Source organism: Amblyomma mixtum, chromosome 1 (assembly GCF_055824585.1).
Source record: "Amblyomma mixtum isolate Tamu chromosome 1, ASM5582458v1, whole genome shotgun sequence".
NCBI classification, from domain to species: Eukaryota; Metazoa; Arthropoda; class Arachnida; order Ixodida; family Ixodidae; genus Amblyomma; species Amblyomma mixtum.
Window position 1 is genome coordinate 287,490,028 of NC_143012.1, and position 21,028 is coordinate 287,511,055.

Consider the following 21,028-nt stretch of genomic DNA (forward strand, 5'->3'; position numbering starts at 1 on the left):
GTTGTTTCCCTCAACTCGACGCATCGTCGTTTCGTATTCAGCCCGCACCCAATAGGATCTCTCCACGAAACAGGGAACACTCTGGAATCGGCGTGGTCGTACCGGCGATGCGAGTTTGAGATGCATTTGCCTGGGATGAGGTGCACGCGCGGGACACAGGTAAGAAGACCACGGCGGATGCCTTCGCTGAACCCGGTCGGTCAGCGACCAGCCCTAGCGACCATCCGCGTCATGCCCCAGCAGACATTTCCCGTCGGGAGGTCGCGTCACTTTGCTGCGATCACCGCCGCTTCACAACGCGTGTTCCGTTGCAATCGATTGCCCGTAAGTGGATGTAATTAATCGGCACCGGACCTGTATTCGGTCGCTTGGGTCTCTGTGCGGTTGTTCTATCCTCCACTTGGTCCATTCACAGCTGAGGCCATGCATTTTCGAACGTCTAGGTGCATTCTAAACGGGCACGTTAATGAGGCATTCGGTCGTTCCACTTCATGTCGTCGAGTCTAATTGACTTTCGTTCTTCCGTTCACCTTTGGATCACCGCAAGCGCGCTTTTTATTTTTCAGGTGATGTATTTCAGCTGTGCACTCTTGCTGGTCCTTGCCCTCCCTGGATCGCTTGGCGTTCCAGAGGAGAAAAAGGTAGGCGTTGCCGCTTTTCTTTTTTTCAGCGATCTATTCTGACTACTACTTGCCGGCGACTAATCTCGTTTGTGCGGCCAGATAGAACGAAAGTTTTTTGTTTTTTTTCCCCGATGTTTCTTCGTTTATATAGCCCGAGCCCAAGCCCGAGACATCTCAAGCCGTTGTCTACAACATTCCAAAACCTGTAGGATTTTCTCACATAGCAGAGCACTTCGATGACATCGACGCATTTAAAGAGCGGTGAGTGAAATACTTTGGTCTTTGTTACCCATAGAGATGTTCGTTTCTTGGTTGTTGCTGTTGATCACAAACGGGTTTCTTTTGAGCTTCAGATTTGTATGCTGGTTGCTATTTTGACGAGCACTTTCACCTGGACCAGTGCTTCGTGTTGTTTTGTTACATTTCGTCAGTTCATTGTACGTACTGGAAATATAGAAGCACAATACTGCACTTCGGGCATCATGATATTGGATGCCGCACTGGCCCACTACGAATGCATTCCCTGCGGTGGCCATGTGTTTGTTGCATACTGTTACATGGACATAGAAATGCTCTCAACGGCTGATTCTTGAAACACTTGGTGTAATTAAAGAAATGAATCGCCATGCATTCTTGATGGACTCACGGTGCTCGTAGCAGGTCAATCACTGCATTACATTCAAGCAACTTTATTTTCTTGTTTCAGATGGGTCCTTTCTGAAGCAAAAAAGGATGGAGCGGAAGAAAGTGTAGCAAAATACAATGGTTCGTGGAAATTTTCCCCCTTCTTGAGGCAGTAATAATGTGTTTACTGCAGATGCTTGGCTCAAAGATGGATGGTGATTGGACGCAGATTTGTTTCTCGGTTTAAACTGTTTGTGGTGTCATGTTAAAGGATGCAGAAGTTTGACGTTTTACTGGAGCAACCTTATAGCATATCTCTCAGCTGAATGTAGTTTCACTGAAGTGACTGACAAGCACTGACAACGGTATAACTTTTTGATGACTTCAAACAATTTCAGGCAAATGGGAAGTAGAAGCTGCTTCTAAAAATCACCTCAGGGGTGACTTGGGCCTTGTTCTCAAGGTAAGCACTTTGTGCTGGTTGGTGTGTAAGTTTAACACCTCAAGCTCATGCTTGAGGTGTTAAACTTGCAAGAAATCAGCCAGAAGGCTGCATTTTGATTCTGAACTTGTTTGTTGCAATTAGTGATGCAGTTTTTTAAAGCCATCCTGTCTCCATCTTTTTGCAGTCGAAAGCCCATCACCATGCCATTGCCGCAAAGTTGAGCAAGCCTTTTACATTTGATCACAAGCCTTTTGTCCTTCAGTGAGTAACCCTTATAAAGCACACTGTACTTAGAATAATTTCAGCATGAAGCCCCTCTATTGGGGCCATCTGTTATCTTAATGGTGCTCCCCTGATCTTTATGTACATGGTTGTTGGATTGTGTCCGTGATAGTGCAGCTAGTGAGAGGTTGAACTGCTCGATAGCGACAGAAGTTTGTCTGGGCAAGCTGATCTTGCTTACACTGCTGTGGTGGCACATTAGTAAATGAGCAGTGCTTTATTACAGGTATGAAGTGCAGTTCCAGGAGGGTCAGGACTGTGGAGGAGCCTACTTGAAGCTTCTGTCTGATTTGGATGAGAACAAAGATCTGAAGCAGTTTCACGATAAATCGCCATACACAATCATGTTTGGGCCAGACAAATGTGGATCAGACCACAAGGTTAGTTTTTGAGACAATGCTTATCAAGCTTCTGCCCTATTCAACTCTAAGACTGCAGCATCGACTGAATTTTTAAAATGCGGCTGTCTTATTTGCAGCTGCATTTTATCTTCCGCCATCGTAATCCCCGCAATGGAAGCTACGAAGAGAAGCACTGGAAGAAATCTACAAGCTTATCGAAGTTCGATGAGGTATTCAAGGACAAGAAGCCCCATCTTTTCACATTAGGCAAGTGTAACAGCAGTTTTTTTGTTACCTTTCTTATTAGGCAGCATCACATTCAACATCACATGCATGTTTAGTTACATGTTGACGAGAGCCTTGTTTGCGTCTAGTGGTTAAATGCTTCGTCATTCATGATGCTGCTGTTATGCAGCAGTCAGGGCCTCTGATCTCGAAGTGGTGGCCCCCATTTCTAATTTAAAGTTTTATTTGTCCATTGTGTGATTTAGGGAGCTACAGTCTATAGTAGCATAACCGCATTCCTTATTTCAATAAAGAGCATGTAGCATTCATTTTAGTGTACTGATAGAAACTCGTCCAGTGAAATCTGTTTGTGGCAAACTAGGAGACGTGAAAATTTTTAATGAACACAGTAGGCTGATGCAGCTTAACCCTCATGACGCCTTTGCTAACACAGCTGTTGAGCTCGAGTTAATGACAGCGGAAGAAAAAAAAATTGGAGGGGACACTTAAGCTCCGCATTAAGGGTATGGCAAGATAGCTTTAATGGGTTAGTGCCCTGATATGCAGAATTTGTTGTTCTCTACTTTACATTGACAGATCCCTGGGAGTCCTCATGCCACTCCTGGCACAGTTGTGCAGTGGTTGTTTTTTAATACGGTTTGTTGTCTAGGCTTTGTTTTGCATTTGTTTGACGGTCTCGTTTGGAATGCACTGCTCTTGGTGATGCAGTGCTGACGCCAGACAACCGGTTCGAGATTCTTGTGGACCAGCGAAGTGAGGCCAAGGGCAGCCTTCTGGAAGACTTCGAGCCTCCTGTGAACCCTCCGAAGGAAGTTGAGGACCCAGACGACAAGCGCCCCGAGGACTGGGATGAAAGGGAGAAAGTGCCTGACCCAAATGCCGTGAAGCCAGAAGACTGGGATGAAGATGCTCCGCGACAGATTCCAGACCCGGATGCCAAGAAGCCTGTTGGCTGGCTTGATGACGAGCCCAAGCTGGTGCCAGATGCAACAGCTGAGCGGCCAAAGGTGAGGGCGGACATCATTGTTTGTCATTGCAGCTCTTGAAGCAGGCGGGCCTAAGCATTGTAGTAAATTTAAGCTATGTATCAGCATTTATATTGCAGTTTTTATTGTGTGTCGTGTGATGTGACCACTCCCAACATATCGCAGTCATTGTTGGGTTGATGAAACTAAGACAACACTAAGGCGACATTCACTTATAAATTATTTGGTGGTCATAGGCAAATACCATGTGAACCATGTATTCTAATGTCTAATGCATCATATGAAAGAAAACATACAACTAAAATTAGATGTCTATGGTGCTTTCATATTGAATCCACACAAATAGCCGCTGGCAGTAACCATCTTCTATTGCATGCAACAGGCTTCCATCATAGCTTGACAGATAGCATAAAACTGCTGAGCATAAGATAGACTTAACGGTGCAATAAAGAGCATTCTGGAAAACTTCGTTCTCATTTTTATTTTATTGTTTGGGTTTCCATGAATGAATAGTTGCAGTCACAGACAACGTAGCCGCAGATTAAGCCCACAGAAATAAAAATACCCGAGGAATATGTTTTCGTGACACTGCTGCCAAAGAGTGATTCACCCCGCGCCTGCTTCGGCGGAAGCACGTGCTTTGCTTTTTTCCTTGTGGTGCGTCACTGATCACTTCGCTTTCTTGAAGGTCCCGTGTCTGCCCCACTCCCCAGTTTTGCAATCCCATTGTATCCATGGATCTGTACTTCTTTTTCATATGATCTGTGAGATGCTATTGTGTTTTGTTCAGAGTGTTGTTCGGTTTGCGAACAAACCACGCATTTTCGAAGACCACTCCGTGTATTACTCTGCGCGTTGCTTGAGGTTGACTGCTACAATTCTCTGCGTGCAGTTAAAAAAAAACAATGCAAGGTGTGCCTTTCAGCCAGTCACGTGGCAGCTTGCCACTCTGCCATCTGCAGAGTAATACGTAGTAATACGCGGAGCATGCAACTATAGCGTACAGCTTGGAATAGACTCTCTGCATCCTGGGCATGCTCTAGTGCACCTTTGTTTCAGGCCACATGGTTAGATTGTTGGGTTAGTTCTCCAATGCCCCCCCCCCCCCTGTTATCTGTAAACATGTGCCTGTCACTGCGACTGACATGTGCTCCCTTGCCTTAGGATTGGGATGACGACATGGATGGTGACTGGGAGCCGCCCTTGGTGAACAACCCCAAGTGCGATGCCGTTGGTTGTGGAGAATGGAAGCCACCCATGATTGACAACCCACGCTACAAGGGCAAGTGGAGGGCACCGCTGATTGACAACCCTAACTACAAGGGCAAGTGGAAGCCACGAAAGATCCCGAACCCCAACTTCTTTGAGGACTTGAACCCCTTCCGGATGACTGCAATTGTGAGTCCGCCGTTCAGTTTCACGATGGGCTACTTTGTACCTAAGCAGTGTAGATTCATGGCGCGGGTTGTCCTTGCGTGGTATCTGCATTATGTTTGAAAGCACATTGGCAGTACTTGCCGCAAGGAGATGCTCTCTAATTAGGAAAGTAAATCAGTGAGCTCCAAGTTGGGGGGGGTTTGCCGTGTGTGGTGCTGAGGCAGGTATTGGTGACGCGTAACTGCTTCACATTCACATTTGCTGAACTCTGATAACAGCTCCACTGCATTAAGACACTAGCAAATCCTCAGCAACCACATTGTGCATGTTAGTGCATAGATGTTTTGATAATATCTGTGAGTGGCCGTATGATGCCAATATAAATGACAGAAAGGCTCAGTACTTCTTAAAAAAATCGAGTATTTCCAGGCAGCGCTTTGTACAAGCGTTATGTTTTGTAGATCAAAGGTTAGTCATGACTACTTGTACTGTAGAAGCCCTCTATTATGTCCCCGAGTGCTATGTTTTCGTGAGCCTGTCCCATCCAAGCTCCCATTGAAACTCGTCCAATGCAGATTCTGCTGTTATGTTGCAACTGTGGCAGCGTTCTCACATGCTATGCTGACATTTTGACAGCCTATATTTAGTGCACTAGCTTAAAAATGAAATTTCTAGGTTCCAACAGATGAGATTGCGTAGGGTTAAGGTGGCTGCCTCCCTTCGATTAGCAGCTGCTGAGGCAGACTTAGAGCCACTGCAGGCTATTTAGGACGTTCTGTGTGTGCATACAATAGCAAGAGTCACAACAAAGCCTTTCAGGCTTCAGAGAGGTGTGCTGCCCTTACTAGAAAAAAAAAAAAAGGGGGGGCACACAGTGATATACGTTTGTTTCGTGCACGCTTCCCAGCTACCAAAGTTTCCAGGCTGGTGTGTTTTCTTTTTGCGGTCCCTTGAAAAAAGTAGCAGTGGAGTTCTACTCTATTAGTATTTATAATTTGCCACTCAGATGGGAGGTTAAAGTGCTGTGTGTGCTAAGTCTGTGGGATTATTGCCGCAGTTGTTGGGCCCTCAAAGGTGTTGAGCATAGCTTGAGCAAGATCACATTCGCGCCGTACCATATGTGGCCAGGGTGTAATAGTATTGAGTGCAACAGCTTTGGTAGGCTTTACTTGTGAGCTCTTTCTTCCACTGCGAAGGGCCTCCTGGACAACTGGATACAATTCCCAAGCGAAAGGACAGAGCACATCAGTGTTGTGCCGTACTTTAAGTACTTTTTGCAGCTTACTTAAGTGCTTTGTCTAACAACTACTCCACTGTGCCTTCAAGTCTGGTCGTCTTTTTTTTAAAGGATGGAAATCTGAAATGTTTGTAATAAATGCGAGTACTGTTGCAGATATGTCAGCTGCATTAAGCGCATTCTTTTTTTCCAGGGAGCTGTAGGCCTCGAGCTGTGGTCAATGTCTGATGGAATCCTTTTCGACAACATAATCATCACCGATGACCCTGTGGTGGCTGACCAGTGGGCAGCCGACACCTGGCTTCTGAAGAAGGAAGTGGGAGACAGCGAGACGGTACGTCTCATCATTCATTGTTGGCGCTGTCGTCAACTGAGTGGACGTCCTTGCGCTATAGTCGGGTTATTGAAAACTTTGCGTGTATAATGGCATCACATTAATGTTGCCTGCAGAAGTGCAGCAAAGGAGTAGCTAAAAAAAAGTACCTCAGTTGGCACACCATATCGTTGGGAAGAGGGGGTAGCAGATGGGACTTTGTGATAATTGCATGTTCGCCCGGAAATATGGGATCAGAATCAAGTATTCATGCGCACTGTCTGGTGCTGTGTGGAAAAATTTCGTAGATTTGGTCCCTGTGCAGAGTGAGTGAGCGCACTGATGCATGGTTTATCCGGCAGGGAGAACCTGGACAAACCATAGCATTATATTTGCACAGCATGCAGTTTGATGGTTATGCAAACTACTGAAACTGTTTTATCATCTGGCCAGCAAGTAAGAACTCCTTGCTGAGGAGTAGCTGTGCAGTTTTCCGTGTGGCAGCTCATGTTACGATGCATTTATGTTCTTTTTGCTTCTTTCGAGTTTTTCAGCTGTTTAGCTCTTCACTGACACATGCTGATTGTGGCAACTTTTAGCATTGCTTAGACTGGCAGAAGGATTGAGCAATTAAGGCTTTGTTGTGTGCGATTCTGAAGACTCCAAGTGTGTTACAAGTATGCCACGAAGTGCAGTCGCGTTAATGTGTTTGGTAATTGGTACAACTTTGCTCGAGTCATTTTTATTCAACAGCATTGGTTTTGTCAGTTCTGTGTGGTTGAGTGTGTTCTTTACAGTCAGCAAGGCGTGGCTCCCTGTACCAGCGCATTGGCTGGCTTTTGTACCTGACCTACATTGGCCTGCCTGTGGGACTTTACGCGTGGTACATCTGGGGCATGCTGCAAGAGGTAGCCCATCCAAAAGGCTGCATTTCTGCTGCTTGCAGAAAAGGAAAATGGCTGTTGCACATTGCACCAGCTGATGAGCATCAGTGCACACTAGGCATCTTTCACATGGTGTACTAGTAGTTTGTCCCTTGTGGAGCAGCCAAGCCATGAAATGGGGTATACACTCATGGCTTGTAGCGGTGCCCTCCACTATGCATTTTGACCTAGGCAAAAATGCAGGAACACCATTGTAGTGTTAGGTGCACAACAGAGCCCACCATAGCAGCATGTGTTGTAGTCTAGGTATAAATGGCACATGGGCTATGTAATTTTTATGTTGGACTAAAAGTTCTGGGAATAACTACAGAAAACCTGGAACATTAACCTCGTAATCATACAAATATAACTATGTTTTTGCATGGATGCGAAAAGGTGGTTTTAGCTAAATATGAGCCAGTTTGCATCAGTCAAGCTGAGTCACTACAGAGTGCACCACTTTAAGAATGAAAGCCTGACCTTAAATTCCGACGCGACTCGTTACGCTTTTCAACATGTGCCGCCACGGTGGCTAAGTGGTTATGGCACTCGGCTGCTGACCCGGAAGACGTGGGTTCAATCCTGGCCGCGGCAGTCGAATTTCGATGTAGGCGAAGTGCTAGAGGCCCGTGCACTGTACGATGTCTGGGCACGTTAAACAATTCCAGGTGGTCGAAATTTCCAGAGCCCTTCACTACGGTGACCCTCATAGCCCTAGTCGCTTTGGGACGTTAAACCCCCCATGAGCCATAAAGCTTTTCAACATGTAACACTAGCTGTAACTGTGTAACTGCATCTTAATGCACTTCAGTGTTGATACTGCTTTATGGTTCAAAAAAACGCAGAGTACGCGATGAATAACTTGACCTGAAGCAATGCATGTGCCATGATTGTGACTGTATTAAGTCCAATAACATTGGTGGATTCTGCATTTGCCGCAGCACATAGTGAAACAGCTTCAGAGACCTCTGCCCAAGGCGGCGGACACTTGCTTTGCTGTAGTGGCCAGCCTGTGCTTAGGGGAAGCTTTGCTGCTTTTGCTTCTTGTAGGACGGCATGTTCATGCGCCTGGTGAAGTACACCAACAAGTACCCGTGGCTGTGGGCTGTCTACGTTATAGCCCTGGGACTGCCTCTAGTGCTCATCGTCACCTTCTGTTGCTCCGGCTCTCAGGTGAGCTTGTGGTCAAGGAGCACAGACTGGAGGAACACTTTCCTCTTGCTGCTGCTGCAGAACCGCTTGCATGTGCATGCATCGAACTGTACTGCTCGTTTGTTTCTCTGAGTGCGGGAGACAGACTCTAGAAGTTGTTGCAGCCAAGCATTTTGGTGTAGGAATGGGCCCATTGGCCTTTGTAGCAACTGGTGACAAAAGTTAGCATCAGAGTGTTGAGGGATAGTGAGAGAAGTAAGAAGTTGGTTACATTTCGTCATAATGCAGATATAACCTTGGAGGCATTAATACCTTTTGAGGCCTTTGCCAACCAATTTATTCTTCAGTATTGAAATTATGAAAAATGTGAAATACGTATTAATGTAAATGTAGAGTACAAGAAAGGTAACGTACTTGCTTTCTTCCACTATGCGGTCAGTTTAAGACATTTAATGGGGGGTTTACAGTTAAGTGTTTACCGTATTTACTCGCATAAGACGCTCAAAGTTCGGGGTGCGCTTATTACGCGGGGTAAACTTTCAGAAAATTTTTTGACTCGCACTCTCGCGCTTTAAAACTGAACATATTATATAACCGCACTCGTGTAAAGGGCCGCACCGTGTTTTCCCAAAGGAATTAGAAAAAAAAAAACAGTGTAAGGGCCGCATCCAAACTTTCCACGACCCACGCGATAATAGCCTTCGAAATGCATGCATCATGGCCTCTGCGATCGGCTCCGGCTGCGAGTAACAGCCCTTAATCGCAGAGGCCACACACGTGTGCACAGGAGCTTCCAGGCGTCGCCCGCGGATGGCGCCAGAGGCTCATGGGCCATCATCATCGTAAACTTTTTGATCCGCCCCGAGCTCCCATTGTCCATATCTGCATCAGTATCACCAGCTCCAGCTTTTTCTGGTGTCAAAGGCACACGAACAGGTGAACGGGAGTTGTGGTAACGTGTTAGCTTAGTTCACTGTAGTTGTGGCTTTCGTGTGCAGCCACCGAGCATTGCAATTTTCGCACAATGGGCAAGCACCTTAATAGCGACACGGCTGGGAGTTTGCTGTTAAACGCAGCAAGCGTGCAGCGGGCAGGAAATTCGACGTGGCCAAGTGCGGTAGTTGCGACTGCAGTGTGCTTAAATTTTTGTATGTGGCTCCAAGTGCCGAGGTTTTCGTGGGCCGAAGTCAGGAAGGTTTCCACCTGGAGACAAAGCTTTCAAAATAGACGTGCAAAGTGAGCATTCTTGAGAACTGTGCGGAATTCGGCATGCGCGGCTGTTTCACGTGATGTCGTCGTACGTGCTGTGGGTCCGCTGCAGCTGCGACGGCAGCAACACTAGGGAGGACTAGTAGTGAGTTCATCAAAAACTGTTGAAATAAGCTTGGGTTGCGGAATGTGAGCGTTTTTTTTTTTTTTTTTTTCACTCGAAATGGGGGAAGCGGGAGGGCGTCGGCTTGCAATCATGTAAATATAGTACTGATCACATTGCCGAGTTCGGGGTGCGTCTATTATGCACGAAATAAATTTTTTCCGCGACCAAACTGGGGGTGCGCCTATTATACGAGTAACTACGGTACTTGATGTCTTGGAATCTTATTCAGGGCCAGGAGAGACAAGGGCATGACTTAGGTTTAAGTTTGGAGCAGAAGCTAAATTTAGAATGCTTTCACTGCCTTATTTGTGATAACCGGTGCTTGGAGTAAGCGTGTGCCAACCGCTTGTGTGCTCGTGGCCATCCTGTAGGACAAGAAACTGGCAGCGGCCGCTGCTCAGCACAAGAAGAGCGACGATGCCCCCGTGGCTGAGGAGAGTGCCGAGCCTGCTCCGCCTGAGGAAGAGCCCGTGGCAGCGCCCATTGAGGAGGAAGAAGAAGAGGAGGAGGAGGAAGAAGTGGCCAAAGGTGCAGATGCTGCGGCAGCTGGTGACAAGGAGGCCACTGCCAGCAGCACTTCCAATGAGGAAGGCAGCGGAGATGGTGGGGTGTGTGGCACCTCCTTGCTTCCTTCCATGTGATTTGCTGACTGGTAGGCAGCCAGCTGTGGCAACCAATGCTTTGCATTCTCTCATCACTCACCGCGCTGCTTTCCCATCCTCCATGAAATGCTTTTAGTACGTGGAAGCAATGAGCTAATTGTGACTGGCAGAGAGTTCATGTGGCCAGGCGCAGTGACTGGAATTCTCGAGGAGCATCACTATAGCCTCTCACTTTTATGCAGTTTTCTGACCTATTTAAAATAGTCCCTGTTCTTGATAAAAATGACTTTTGGAATTTTGGGACGCTCAGCTCCCAATCTACCAAGACTTGGTGTCCCATTAAACCCCACACACTACCTGCCAGCATTTTCTGCTGAGGAAAATAGCTTGTTGGTTTGAAATATGAACTGATTTTTTTTTTTAATTTAGTAAACCACTGACGGGTGGATTACAAGCATGACTAGTCGTACCAAACATGGCAACACAAATTGTCTGCTCAAGGTGGTGGCGGTGCTAGAGTAATATTTGAATCAGGCATGTTGCAAGCGTAAGTAGACCAAGCTGACCAGGCTTTAGACAGGTGACTCTTTTCATAGTGCTTACTTTGTAGTGCCGGCACAGGCCACTGTAAGAAAGAATTTAAAGCTAAGGCTTAAATTCACTGTGAATTCCAAACACATCCAATAATTCGTATTAATTTGCATGTGTTCAGTTGGTTAGGTCAAAAGTCAACTGCTACAGTGGCTCCAGTATGCCGTTTTGTACATAGCAAAAGGTATCTCAATGCTTTTTGTGTTACATGAGGGAAATACAATGCGAGGCTTTTGCTGTTGTTAAGTTGATTTTCTTGCAGTGCACTTTGCCAAACTGATCACGTCGTCAATAAGGATAAAATGCGATCATGCCTGCAAACGCTTTTAGGATGACATTGTGTAATTACCAAAATCTCAACATCTGGAATGTCAGTGAAGCCTTTTCCCAAACAGTTTGGTTTGTCTTGCAAATTCGGTAACCGGTTGCATGTATGGTGTACATGTGGACTCTGCTTTGTAGGCATTTGCAAAAGTTGCTCAGAGAAACGCTCTTGCATGGAACAATAACTAACTTTATTGACTTTAAAGATGCAACAGCCCTGTCAATTGCCTCAGCTGGAAGTGCTTAAGTAACAAATGCAACAGTAAGCTTTTTCTGTATATACAAGATTGTGACCGTGAAGACACTGTTCCTCCACTTTGAGGCTTTTCACAGTGCATGTGGGTTGCAACTTACTTTGGAAGCAACATTGTCACTAAGTAAAGTTGCCACTCCATGCTGGCAGTGGCAAGGTACAGTTTGAAGCACTTTTTTCTGGCACTGACAAGTAATGTGTGAGCTGCTCACAAAAACCCCTGAGATTGACACTGCCTGAAAACAGTTTTTGTGGGCATTAAAAACTGTTCCTACTGACTGCCTGTAGAGCTTGGCCACTTTGTTCGTTCACACTTGAACTCTTTTGAGTAGCAGCAGCAGGGTTGCCCCTTTCTTGAGAGAAGGCCCTTGGTGTTTGCAGGATGAGGATGGAGCTGGGGACGCCAAGCGATCTCCACGGCGGCGGAGGCCCAGAAAGGAGTGACGTGGGGGCTTCTCACTGTCCCATAGAGAGAGAGAGACATTTTGTACTTTGCATCTCGCCCCCTGCGGCAGGAATGATGCAAAATGCTTCCGTAGCAGCTGCGCTCTCCAACCGGACTGCTTTGAGCGTAAAGGGGGGCTGCAAAGTTACTGCATCATCAGTGTGTGTGTGTATGAATGGTGGGTGGGTGGGCAAGGAAGAGTGTGTGTGTGTACGTGGCTTTGACACTTAAGTTATTATTACTGTTTAATAAAGGTTGCTTTAGTTGTACTTACTGTTTCCGTCACACCATTCCTTGAAGGACTTGTTCTGCCTCCTCCTGGAGATCCTCTGCTTTCTTCAGCAGCAGCAGCTGTAAGGGGAATGGTGCCTCGTATCAGTTGAGATACAGCAGTGAAAGCTATGCTTACTGAAACAAAAGGTCATCACACTGAATAAAAGACTAGAATGAAGTACATAATTATGACTGAACAATATCGCTCATAGGTCTTCTAAGAAAGCCAGCACAGGTGATCGATGGCTACATCTACCGGAGTCTTTGTTTTCAGTCTGTTAATAATGTTAGATTACACCTCAGTTCTTTCACTGATGCAACGATTTTTGCAAGAATTCAAGAACATCTGAATGTGTTTGAACTAAGATCTTGGGTTGCTGCATCAGTAAAGTACATAGGGTAGAACACCTTCATGTACTTTACTGCCCTCTCTTGTGTTGTCACACCAAAGCAGTTTTTTTTAGATCTGATCATGAACTGGCTAACAACATAACCATTCTCAACTTTAAAAAAAACGAGCTTGCTGGTCAAGGATTTACTCATGTAGTGTACCCACTTTTTTCCAGAAAAGTTTGCATTCATTTGGGGGGGGTCATTACGTGGGGAAAAAATTTTTTGAGTCTTTTTGAGTCAATTTTATTTCGTACAGCGGTACGCCCACCCTTCCATCCACAAAAGCATGCAGTCGGCTGTGTTCGTGCCGCCGGAGTTTAGCGTAGTTTGCTTTGAAAGATTTTTGTTATATCGCAATACATTTCAGCTATTTTATGACAGTTGGTGCCAGCCAGTCACAGCGAACGTGCTGAAGATCAGGCATGCGTTTTTTACGCATACCTGCATTTCTGTTCGCATTTTCGTTCCTGACCTCAAGCTCACCAAATCACTTGGGGGCATAGTGTAGAGGACGTTTTGTAGCGTTCTGGTTTACAGTGCTACGCTCCTCTTGAACGCCCATCAGCTTTCTAAGCATACACTGGTGCAGCCGCGCTCCTGTCGAGTCCGCTGAACACGCAGGAGCTCAAGTCACAAAATAAATGTGCCGTGATGTTATCCATGCGCAGCAAAGGTTCGTGCTGCGGGTGACACAAATTTGAGGAACAGACAAAAAGCTTTGAAAAGATACGGACTAAACATTCTCTGCAACAAAAGTGGGGGGTGGGTTCATTACATGGGGAAATACGTTGTACTACATGGTAGCAGTGCCGCATGCAAGAGAGATACTGAATATTCATACCTTGGCTGCAGCAATGATTTGGCGGGCTTGCCTTCGTGAGATGGGCCCCACTTTCTCAACCAGCACATTTGCATCGGCACAGGCTACATCCATTATCGAGCGAAACCCTGCCTTGTGAAGCTGCCTGGCACGACCCTGAAAGAGGAGGGGCACAAATGGCTGTGTTGGTAGCGAACTATGCTATATTGAAAAAAAAAAAAATGTAATGACTCATGATCTTGTGCTGTCAAGGAACTGCAATGCATACGCATGTAAATAACACTGAGTCAGTACAAAAAATTCAGATCCGTCCTTGCTTTCTGTAGTTTCTTGGCACCATAAAGTTTTAGGCACAACACTAAATTACTATCTGCCATGGCGGAGGGTGGGAGTCTTCCTGACATCACCAGGATCTAATGACAATCTAATGACCACATTAGCCAGTGTGGCTATGTATATCAGAAGCTTGCAAGCCTCCATGCACATTCCACAAGTTGTAGGCAGTCCATGTTGTGAAGCTCTAGTGGTGCTCCTGGTACCCTGGAGGCATATGACAACAGTCCTGCTTATTGTGAGCGGAAACGAATGCCAGGAACAGGGCAAACTCCTTGATAACTTAGAAAATGCGTGCAGTGGCTCGACACGAACGGCTTATTTCCAGAGTGAAAAAGGCAGCAGTAGCCACACACATGGGCTGACTTTATGCGAATCAGTTGAGTGCACTTCACCAACTGAAAAACGTGCGCACCTACCTTCCTAACACTTGGCAACTCCATGAGTGGCATGAGTTCCATTGTGACACAGTTTGAGAGGCGCTCTGTGAACTCTGGCAGCAGCACCCTGTAGGCCCACAGCTCGGGTAGCTCCTGAGGTAAAAGGAAAAGCACAGCTGCAGTTTACGGGATGCCCTAAAAAACAGAGTGGCATGCCACCTCTGGAGGGTAGCAAAGGCTTGCAGAGGGAGCACTAGAAAGATAGGCTCTTGGATAAAAATTCCCCTTTTATTGAGAAAACAAAGAAAACTCCAAGACCTGCTTGTCAGAAAGGTGTTCATACTTTGTTGCATTTTTGTGGTGAAATAATTTGTACCTCCCATCTCAGCTGTTGAAGCATGTGCAAGACCCTGAAATCTGATGCAACTATGGCACGTGACAGCAGGTTGCCTGTGTGAAAATCCGTTGTGCATTCTACTTGAGAACATTTACTACAGCTCCAGCTATGTGTCCCTGGTTTATATGAAGTCCTTCTCTTAATAACAAACCGTAGCAAAACTGGCACATCTGAAAAATATCTGGACTCCCATGACGTGAACAGCACTATTTGCATACGGGCAGCACTGTATTGTGCTACCTTCTTGTGCTATAGGCATTTTTCTTGTGGACTGCTTCGCCCCCCCCCCCCCCCCCCCCCCCTTCCCGCAGAATGCAGTGGAAAGAAAAAGAGCCTCGCATATCTCAGGCCCATCTCAGCTGTATAGTGCCAAGCAGCACACAAACTATAGTTAAATTGCTTCAGGCTAAACAACCAATGGAGGGCATGCCATGCCATGCCCCCTTGACTTAAGTCAAGTAAGATGAAGTTGTGTACACGATGACAGCAAACTGAACCGAGGACAATGTGCACAGCAAAGACTATAGAAAGTTCAGAGAACAGTTGTGCACTCTGCAGAAAATAACACGGAAATGAGCAGGAGCAAGCAGATGTGTGTGCAGAAGATTAAAGGGGGTCAGGGACAATTCCAGGTTCCACATGCAAATGTCGCTGAGTAGTTTTTGCGTGGAATGAGCTCTACTCCATTCTAGACCAATTCGAACAGGAGAGGAAAGCAGCAGATTGCTAGTTTCATGGTTGCTTTGTTGCCGGACATGCCAATAGCAGCCAGCATTTCTGCTGATGACATCATCATAACTGCCATCGGAAAAATGCTAGGAATGAAGTAGGCGCAGCAGCAGAGCCAGCAGCAAAGGGACAAGTAGCTCTGAGTGGTACAGTATCTGAGTGTGGAAAACCGACACTGTGCTCGCCGTACTGCATGATACTTCATCATCCCTTGTTTCTTAGTGGTCATTACACAGATGGCAGTTCAGCCAGCCTGAGAGCTCAAATACCTTGCCTAGGATACGCATGGCCTTGAGCATTATGTTTGTCACTGTTCCCACCCCTCTTGCTGTCCTGCAGTGACTGTGATTACATATAGTACAGGCGCGGACAAAAGTAAACGGAGCACGCCACTGTCTTCGAATATTTTTCACGCGTCACCTAATTGAAATTTTCAGCAGTGGTGCGCGTGTGCTGGTAGCGGAGGTTGGTGGGCTTCCTTGTGGACAAACAACGCTTCTTCATTACCAGTGGAGAAAGCGTGATTGCACTTCGAACGCACTAGCGTGCTCCGTTTACTTATGGCCGCGCCTGTACATGCCCAGTACTCCAATATGCTGCTTTCACGTCTTTGAATCTATGGTGCTGCTCCTAGCTAACATACGGCTTCTACCACGTAAAGCTGTGTGTCCCTGAAAAAAGTACTAACAGTCAGCACTGCAAAACACAGCTGTGAAAGCATGCACTGAGGCAAAATTCTTTTTTAAAAAATGTCAACCACAGCAAGTTACCAGACAACCTGTCATAATGAAATAAAGTGCCACTGCTGTACACTGCCCACACTTCAACTACGAGCTTTCTGAATTTTCAAGTAATCAGCTCTCTGTAAAGTATTCTGTCAGTATCAAACAAAACTTCATCACTGTTGCCACTTTTACAATGCAGCTTGGAAGAAATAGTGGTGCTAATGCCAAAGTGTCACCATAAAGCTTAACGCCACATTTGCAACACTGGCGCATGACCACGACCTGCCCTCTACAAACAGTGGCAACAAACCATCTCTTTTTTTATTTTCTTTTTTTCCCCATTTATGCTTGAGTGAAAAAACTGTGTCAGCCATACCTTACAGAAATGGGTCAATGCTGATGCAAAAGTGGCCGCCGATGACAGCAGTGTCTGCACCTGCCCTCTGTGCTCCTTGTACTTGGCAGCCACCTCCCAGACGCTCTTCTGCTGCCACAGGTCGTTCAGCTGCATCGTCTTGTAGAAGTGCTGCAGCAACTGTTGCTCACCTGCCTGCTGAGAGACAGAAGTCGTTCACCCGGCAGCAAAGAGGTTTTCATATATGGCTGCATCTGTAGTACTCAGCAAGGCAATGGATATGAGCGAGACGAGGGCCGTCATAAAACGTAACAACCTCTATGAGGGGCATCCGAAACAAGAGAGTGAACATACTCTGAGGTTGCTCAAGGAACTCCGAGTCAAGAAGGCAAAGAATCAAGCTATCGAAGCTTGTCGCTGCTTCAAAGGGAAAGGCAAAAGACCCACACCAATTTCTATCATGAAGAGCACTTCAGCAAATACCTTTGTTTTATCACGTCTAAAGCTGTTTCAAAAGTATGGGAAAGTCAATCAATATACCGAACTGCGACTTCACTGGCCGTTCCAATATATTGAATGGCGAGCTTGTGGCGCTCCTCTTAATGGCACTTTCAATCATTTTTTGCGCACAAAGATAAGTCAGCTGGGAGACCTTGGACACTTGATAGCAGCACTTGTACTTTGAAAAAGCATGACGATGTGATCTTCATCATGATGATGAGCTTGAGGGTGGTCTTCAGTCTCTAGTACTCAATTTCAGAGCCACATTGCTGTCATTCCATGAAGCCACCATTGCTAAAGCCTAGCGGCGGCCCTCGCTAGGCGTGCTTCACCCACTTTTGCTGCCAAAGACGTTGCGGAAACAACTGGTACCTTATTATAACGAGTGGTTATTATATTTATAGAGTACTAGTAACAGGATTAGGCACCTAATGATAGGCAGTCCATAGTTACAGAGCACCGTCCACTGCGCCAAACAGTGGCAGGCGGCAAGTCAGTGAAAGAAGTGCGTCATTAGCGTTGGTGCAATGAATTTTTGCCTGTAAGTTATAAATAAGCTAATATACAGAAATTTTTTACATATAAAATTATCAGTATATTGAAAGATATCATGATACCCTTCGAGTTCAATATACGTGGGTTCGACTGCAGATCAAAGAATGACACCTTGTAACACGTGGATCGCATTCTGCTTCTCACTCTGCAGATGGTGACACTAGGCCTCTAGATGGGGAGTTTTTTACCTGGTGCAGATATCAGCAGTTTATCACTGTCATACAATGTGCATAAGGGAGCTAACAGAGCGAAATTGGCATTGAGAAAAATAAACCATATGTGCTATCCCTGTGTCATGAATTGGTAGAAAATGCTGCAAACCGATGCAGAAAAATTTTCACATTAAATGCAGCATACAATGTGCTTAGTACACCTGCACACTCCACGTGCAAAGCGTTTTATTTATTTCAAAATACTCCAGACCAAAATTTTTGGCCCATGCAGGAGGGGCAATATAAAACACGCAAAACAAGAAAAGGCAGTTTACGAGGTCACAAGTAAAACAACAAGAAAACTTTGAGTCAGTCAGAAAAAAAATGCTGTTCAAGGACATGATCAATACTAGTGGACTGGAAAATGGCCTTTGCAAGAGAATTCCAGTTGGAAACATATACTGCATTCAGTAAAGTAGACTGTCACGTTTAAATTGCACAAGTGGTATCAATAGTGGAAATGAAACATGACAATATGCAGAAAAGTGCAGTGACATTTCCACTTTCGTTTCGCACCTTGAGCATGCGGCCACTAGCCAACCTGGTGACAAGGGCCTCTGAAACCCCAATCAGTTCAGCCACTTGAAGCTCCTCCTGTTTCAAGTCCGTGTACTGCAAAAAATGAAGGGCCACATTAAGCAAGAAGTGGAAGTTCGATGCTGGAAAAATGACAACGCTCACTTAAAGCAGACATCAAAACCGGACCTGTGAAACTTTTTTCACCAATTTTCGCAATGTCGCTTCACAACAGGTTCAGCTTGCTTTCTTCTCATCCCTTTTAATTGACAAACCTCTCATGGGCAAGGAAACACGACAGCAACAATTGAGAAAAACCTTTCTTTTGCCTCAGACTAAAAAAATGGCTGGCCACTGATGTCACAGATACAACATTTAGGCAGGCAGCTGCTGTAAATGAGTGATGGATGACCGATTGTCGTTGATGGAGTAAGCGGTTGCTTGCACAGGTCTATAAGAAGTATTCAGTCATGGAGATAGATACCGTATATACTCGTGTAAGGGCCGCACCCCCAACTTGGCCGCCGGCAATTCGAAGAAAAAAAAGTGAGCCAAAAACTGTTTCATGCACGCATAATTTTGGCCGCGTAAAAATCGCTACGACCACGAACACGTCGTCCCGCGCGCCGTGCTCGGCTCGGAACCCCGTACACGCGGTCCTTCATCGACGCTAGCTCGCTCGGCGTTCGCAGCAGGAAGGATTGACAAAACGTTATGCTGTGCAAAAGCCAGGATGGGGTGCGGGCGTGTTGGGTGTGCCTCACCGTGCAAGAAAACGCGAGTGGCACGTTTTTGGGCAGTGACGTGCCGCTCCAAGCCATCACAAGCGCCGCACCTTAGGTGGATCTTAACTTAGGATCACGTGATATTTGCCAGTAAAGTAATTGGTTTGGTTTATTGGGGTTTAACGTCCCAAAGCGACTCAGGCTATGAGAGACGCGCCAGTAAAGTAATACAGCGATCAAGCAACCGCTGGCAACCTGTCTTACTGGGGGTGGTAATCGCGTGGATCGCGCGGGCACAATACACACTTTTAATGCATTGTGTATTCGAAGGATACGTTGTGCCTGCGCTAATTCGTCATAAAAATGGGTATCGCTGCATAAAAAATGGACGCGTAATAGGGGCTGCGCTGTAGCAGAAATTTTTAGCAGAAAAACGCCGGTTCCATGTAAGAGCCGCACCCCGTGAGAACCGCGGAAAAAAAGTGCGGCGCTTACACGAGTATATACGGTGGTACTACAAAAAATGCAAATAATAATGGCTGCTTAAAGCAGCATAAAAGCAAAACAAATACAGCTGAGCAGCGCCTTGCTGAAGCTAGAAGATACAAAAATACAAAAATATTGCGCATTGGTTCAAGAGGACAGCTAACATGGCAAAAATGCACAAATCATGTCCTGAGTGTGAAGAGCTGAGCGAAGAATGCAATATGCCAGAAATTGTAATGCTGATTTAGACCAGTTCATAAAGATTACATACCGCATTTACTCGCCTGATGAACCCACTCGCATAAAGAACCCATTTCCGCTTTTGTTGTTGATAAATATACTTTTTTTAAAACGTTAGGTTTCCTTAATACATTCCTCAGTTTCGCGCCATCAGTGTCACCATCTGCAGCACAGACCTATGCAGCACGCCAAAATGCTGCGCACCAATAACATCACGGCATGTTTATCTTTTGACGGAAACTCCTGCGCGGCTGGTGTGCTCCCACCGTTAGGAACTCTGGTAGAATCGCCAGGAGTTCTCACTGCTTCCGCTTTCTTGACCAAATGTAAACTTAGAAAGCAATGAGCCACAATTAGAATTCACTTTCGGCACAGCGGAACTGAGTCCACTTCAAAACAAAGGCTTCTCCCAACAATCTCCTTTTCTTCTTCTAGTTTTGCACCAGCTATGGCCACATTTTTCCAGCAAATTTCTCAAGCTCGTCACTCCGTCTGACCATCAACTACTCCCAAATTCACCCCCTCAAACTTCCCTCTGGGGGGATGTCCACTGCTCACCAGTCGATAGTAGGTCGGAGGATCCAGTCTGGCACTGGGCAGCTGGCGGGGTGTGACCAGGTACAGCAGGTGCAGGTGACAGCGCAGGGACAGGGAAGCCAGGGCTTCCCACAGCTCCTGCCGCAGCACACCAGCTATCGATGGGGCCACAAAGCCTGTGTAAGGGTGGTGCATACCACAAGTTAACACCCTTAAACCAGTTATCACTGGGATCACAAAGCCTGTGCAAGGGTGATGGGAGCACGTGTTAACACCCTAAAGCTGCCAAGTTACTGAACCAGGATTGAAATATGGGCAACTAAGTGGATGTTCATGATTAAGGCCCCCATATTTTTATCATTTTTCACACAACTGTGTGTAAGCCGCTACATTCTCGTCTTTTTTTGATGATGTGTTAGTGCACACCAGCAGGAATGATAGATTTATGAGAATATGACTAATTTAATCATCTGCATTCTCTTGAAATATAAAATCTGGTAACAAATGAAGTTTCGCTTATGCCTTGACACACTTGTCCCCCCCCCCCCCCTCCCATCCAGTTAAGCAAGCTGGCATGTGAAGTGCTGCGGCTCCCGCAGCAACGCACTCACATGCTTCTATGAGACGAGTCTCACGATACTGGCGCCCGTTCAAAGCAATGTTACTGATCCGCACAAATATAACGCAAGTTTTCTCCTTGAGCAGTCTGCTT

General features: G+C 46.1%; 2 protein-coding genes across 5 annotated transcripts in view; one reads left to right on the plus strand and one right to left on the minus strand.

Moving 5' to 3' along the window:
- Positions 1-12,408, plus strand: LOC149371959 (calmegin-like). 3 transcript variants are annotated; one of them, XM_089566293.1, is made up of 14 exons: positions 1-159; positions 567-641; positions 775-884; positions 1,330-1,388; positions 1,646-1,710; positions 1,877-1,953; positions 2,201-2,354; positions 2,453-2,582; positions 3,270-3,568; positions 4,712-4,945; positions 6,355-6,495; positions 8,448-8,570; positions 10,296-10,532; positions 12,076-12,408. In XM_089566293.1, the coding sequence occupies exons 1-14, from the start codon at positions 121-123 to the stop codon at positions 12,136-12,138; spliced, it is 1,806 nt and encodes a 601-aa protein (XP_089422419.1). In that variant the 5' UTR covers positions 1-120; the 3' UTR covers positions 12,139-12,408. The 3 variants fall into 3 exon arrangements, with proteins under 3 accessions (XP_089422419.1, XP_089422418.1, XP_089422417.1); XM_089566292.1 differs by lacking the exon at positions 1-159 and adding an exon at positions 193-324 and having other exon boundaries at positions 10,296-10,576; XM_089566291.1 differs by lacking the exon at positions 1-159 and adding an exon at positions 194-324.
- Positions 12,395-21,028, minus strand: part of mus301 (mutagen-sensitive 301) — a 24,513-nt gene continuing 15,879 nt past the window's right edge. For both annotated transcript variants that reach the window (XM_089566289.1, XM_089566290.1), the window contains exons 13-18: positions 20,338-20,492; positions 18,329-18,424; positions 16,566-16,739; positions 14,378-14,491; positions 13,647-13,781; positions 12,395-12,490 (exon numbers count right to left, since the gene is read on the minus strand). In XM_089566289.1, the coding sequence (XP_089422415.1) occupies positions 12,422-12,490; positions 13,647-13,781; positions 14,378-14,491; positions 16,566-16,739; positions 18,329-18,424; positions 20,338-20,492 (743 nt within the window). In that variant the 3' untranslated portion in view covers positions 12,395-12,421. The remainder of the gene's footprint in view (positions 12,491-13,646; positions 13,782-14,377; positions 14,492-16,565; positions 16,740-18,328; positions 18,425-20,337; positions 20,493-21,028) is intronic.

Bases quoted from the DNA above. Each gene is read 5' to 3' on its own strand.
- LOC149371959 (XM_089566291.1), top strand. From the start codon at position 232: ATGCCCCAGCAGACATTTCCCGTCGGGAGGTCGCGTCACTTTGCTGCG. The intron at 3,569-4,711 runs GTGAGGGCGGAC...CCCTTGCCTTAG, and splicing joins CAACAGCTGAGCGGCCAAAG to GATTGGGATGACGACATGGA. The intron at 10,533-12,075 runs GTGTGTGGCACC...TGGTGTTTGCAG, and splicing joins AAGGCAGCGGAGATGGTGGG to GATGAGGATGGAGCTGGGGA.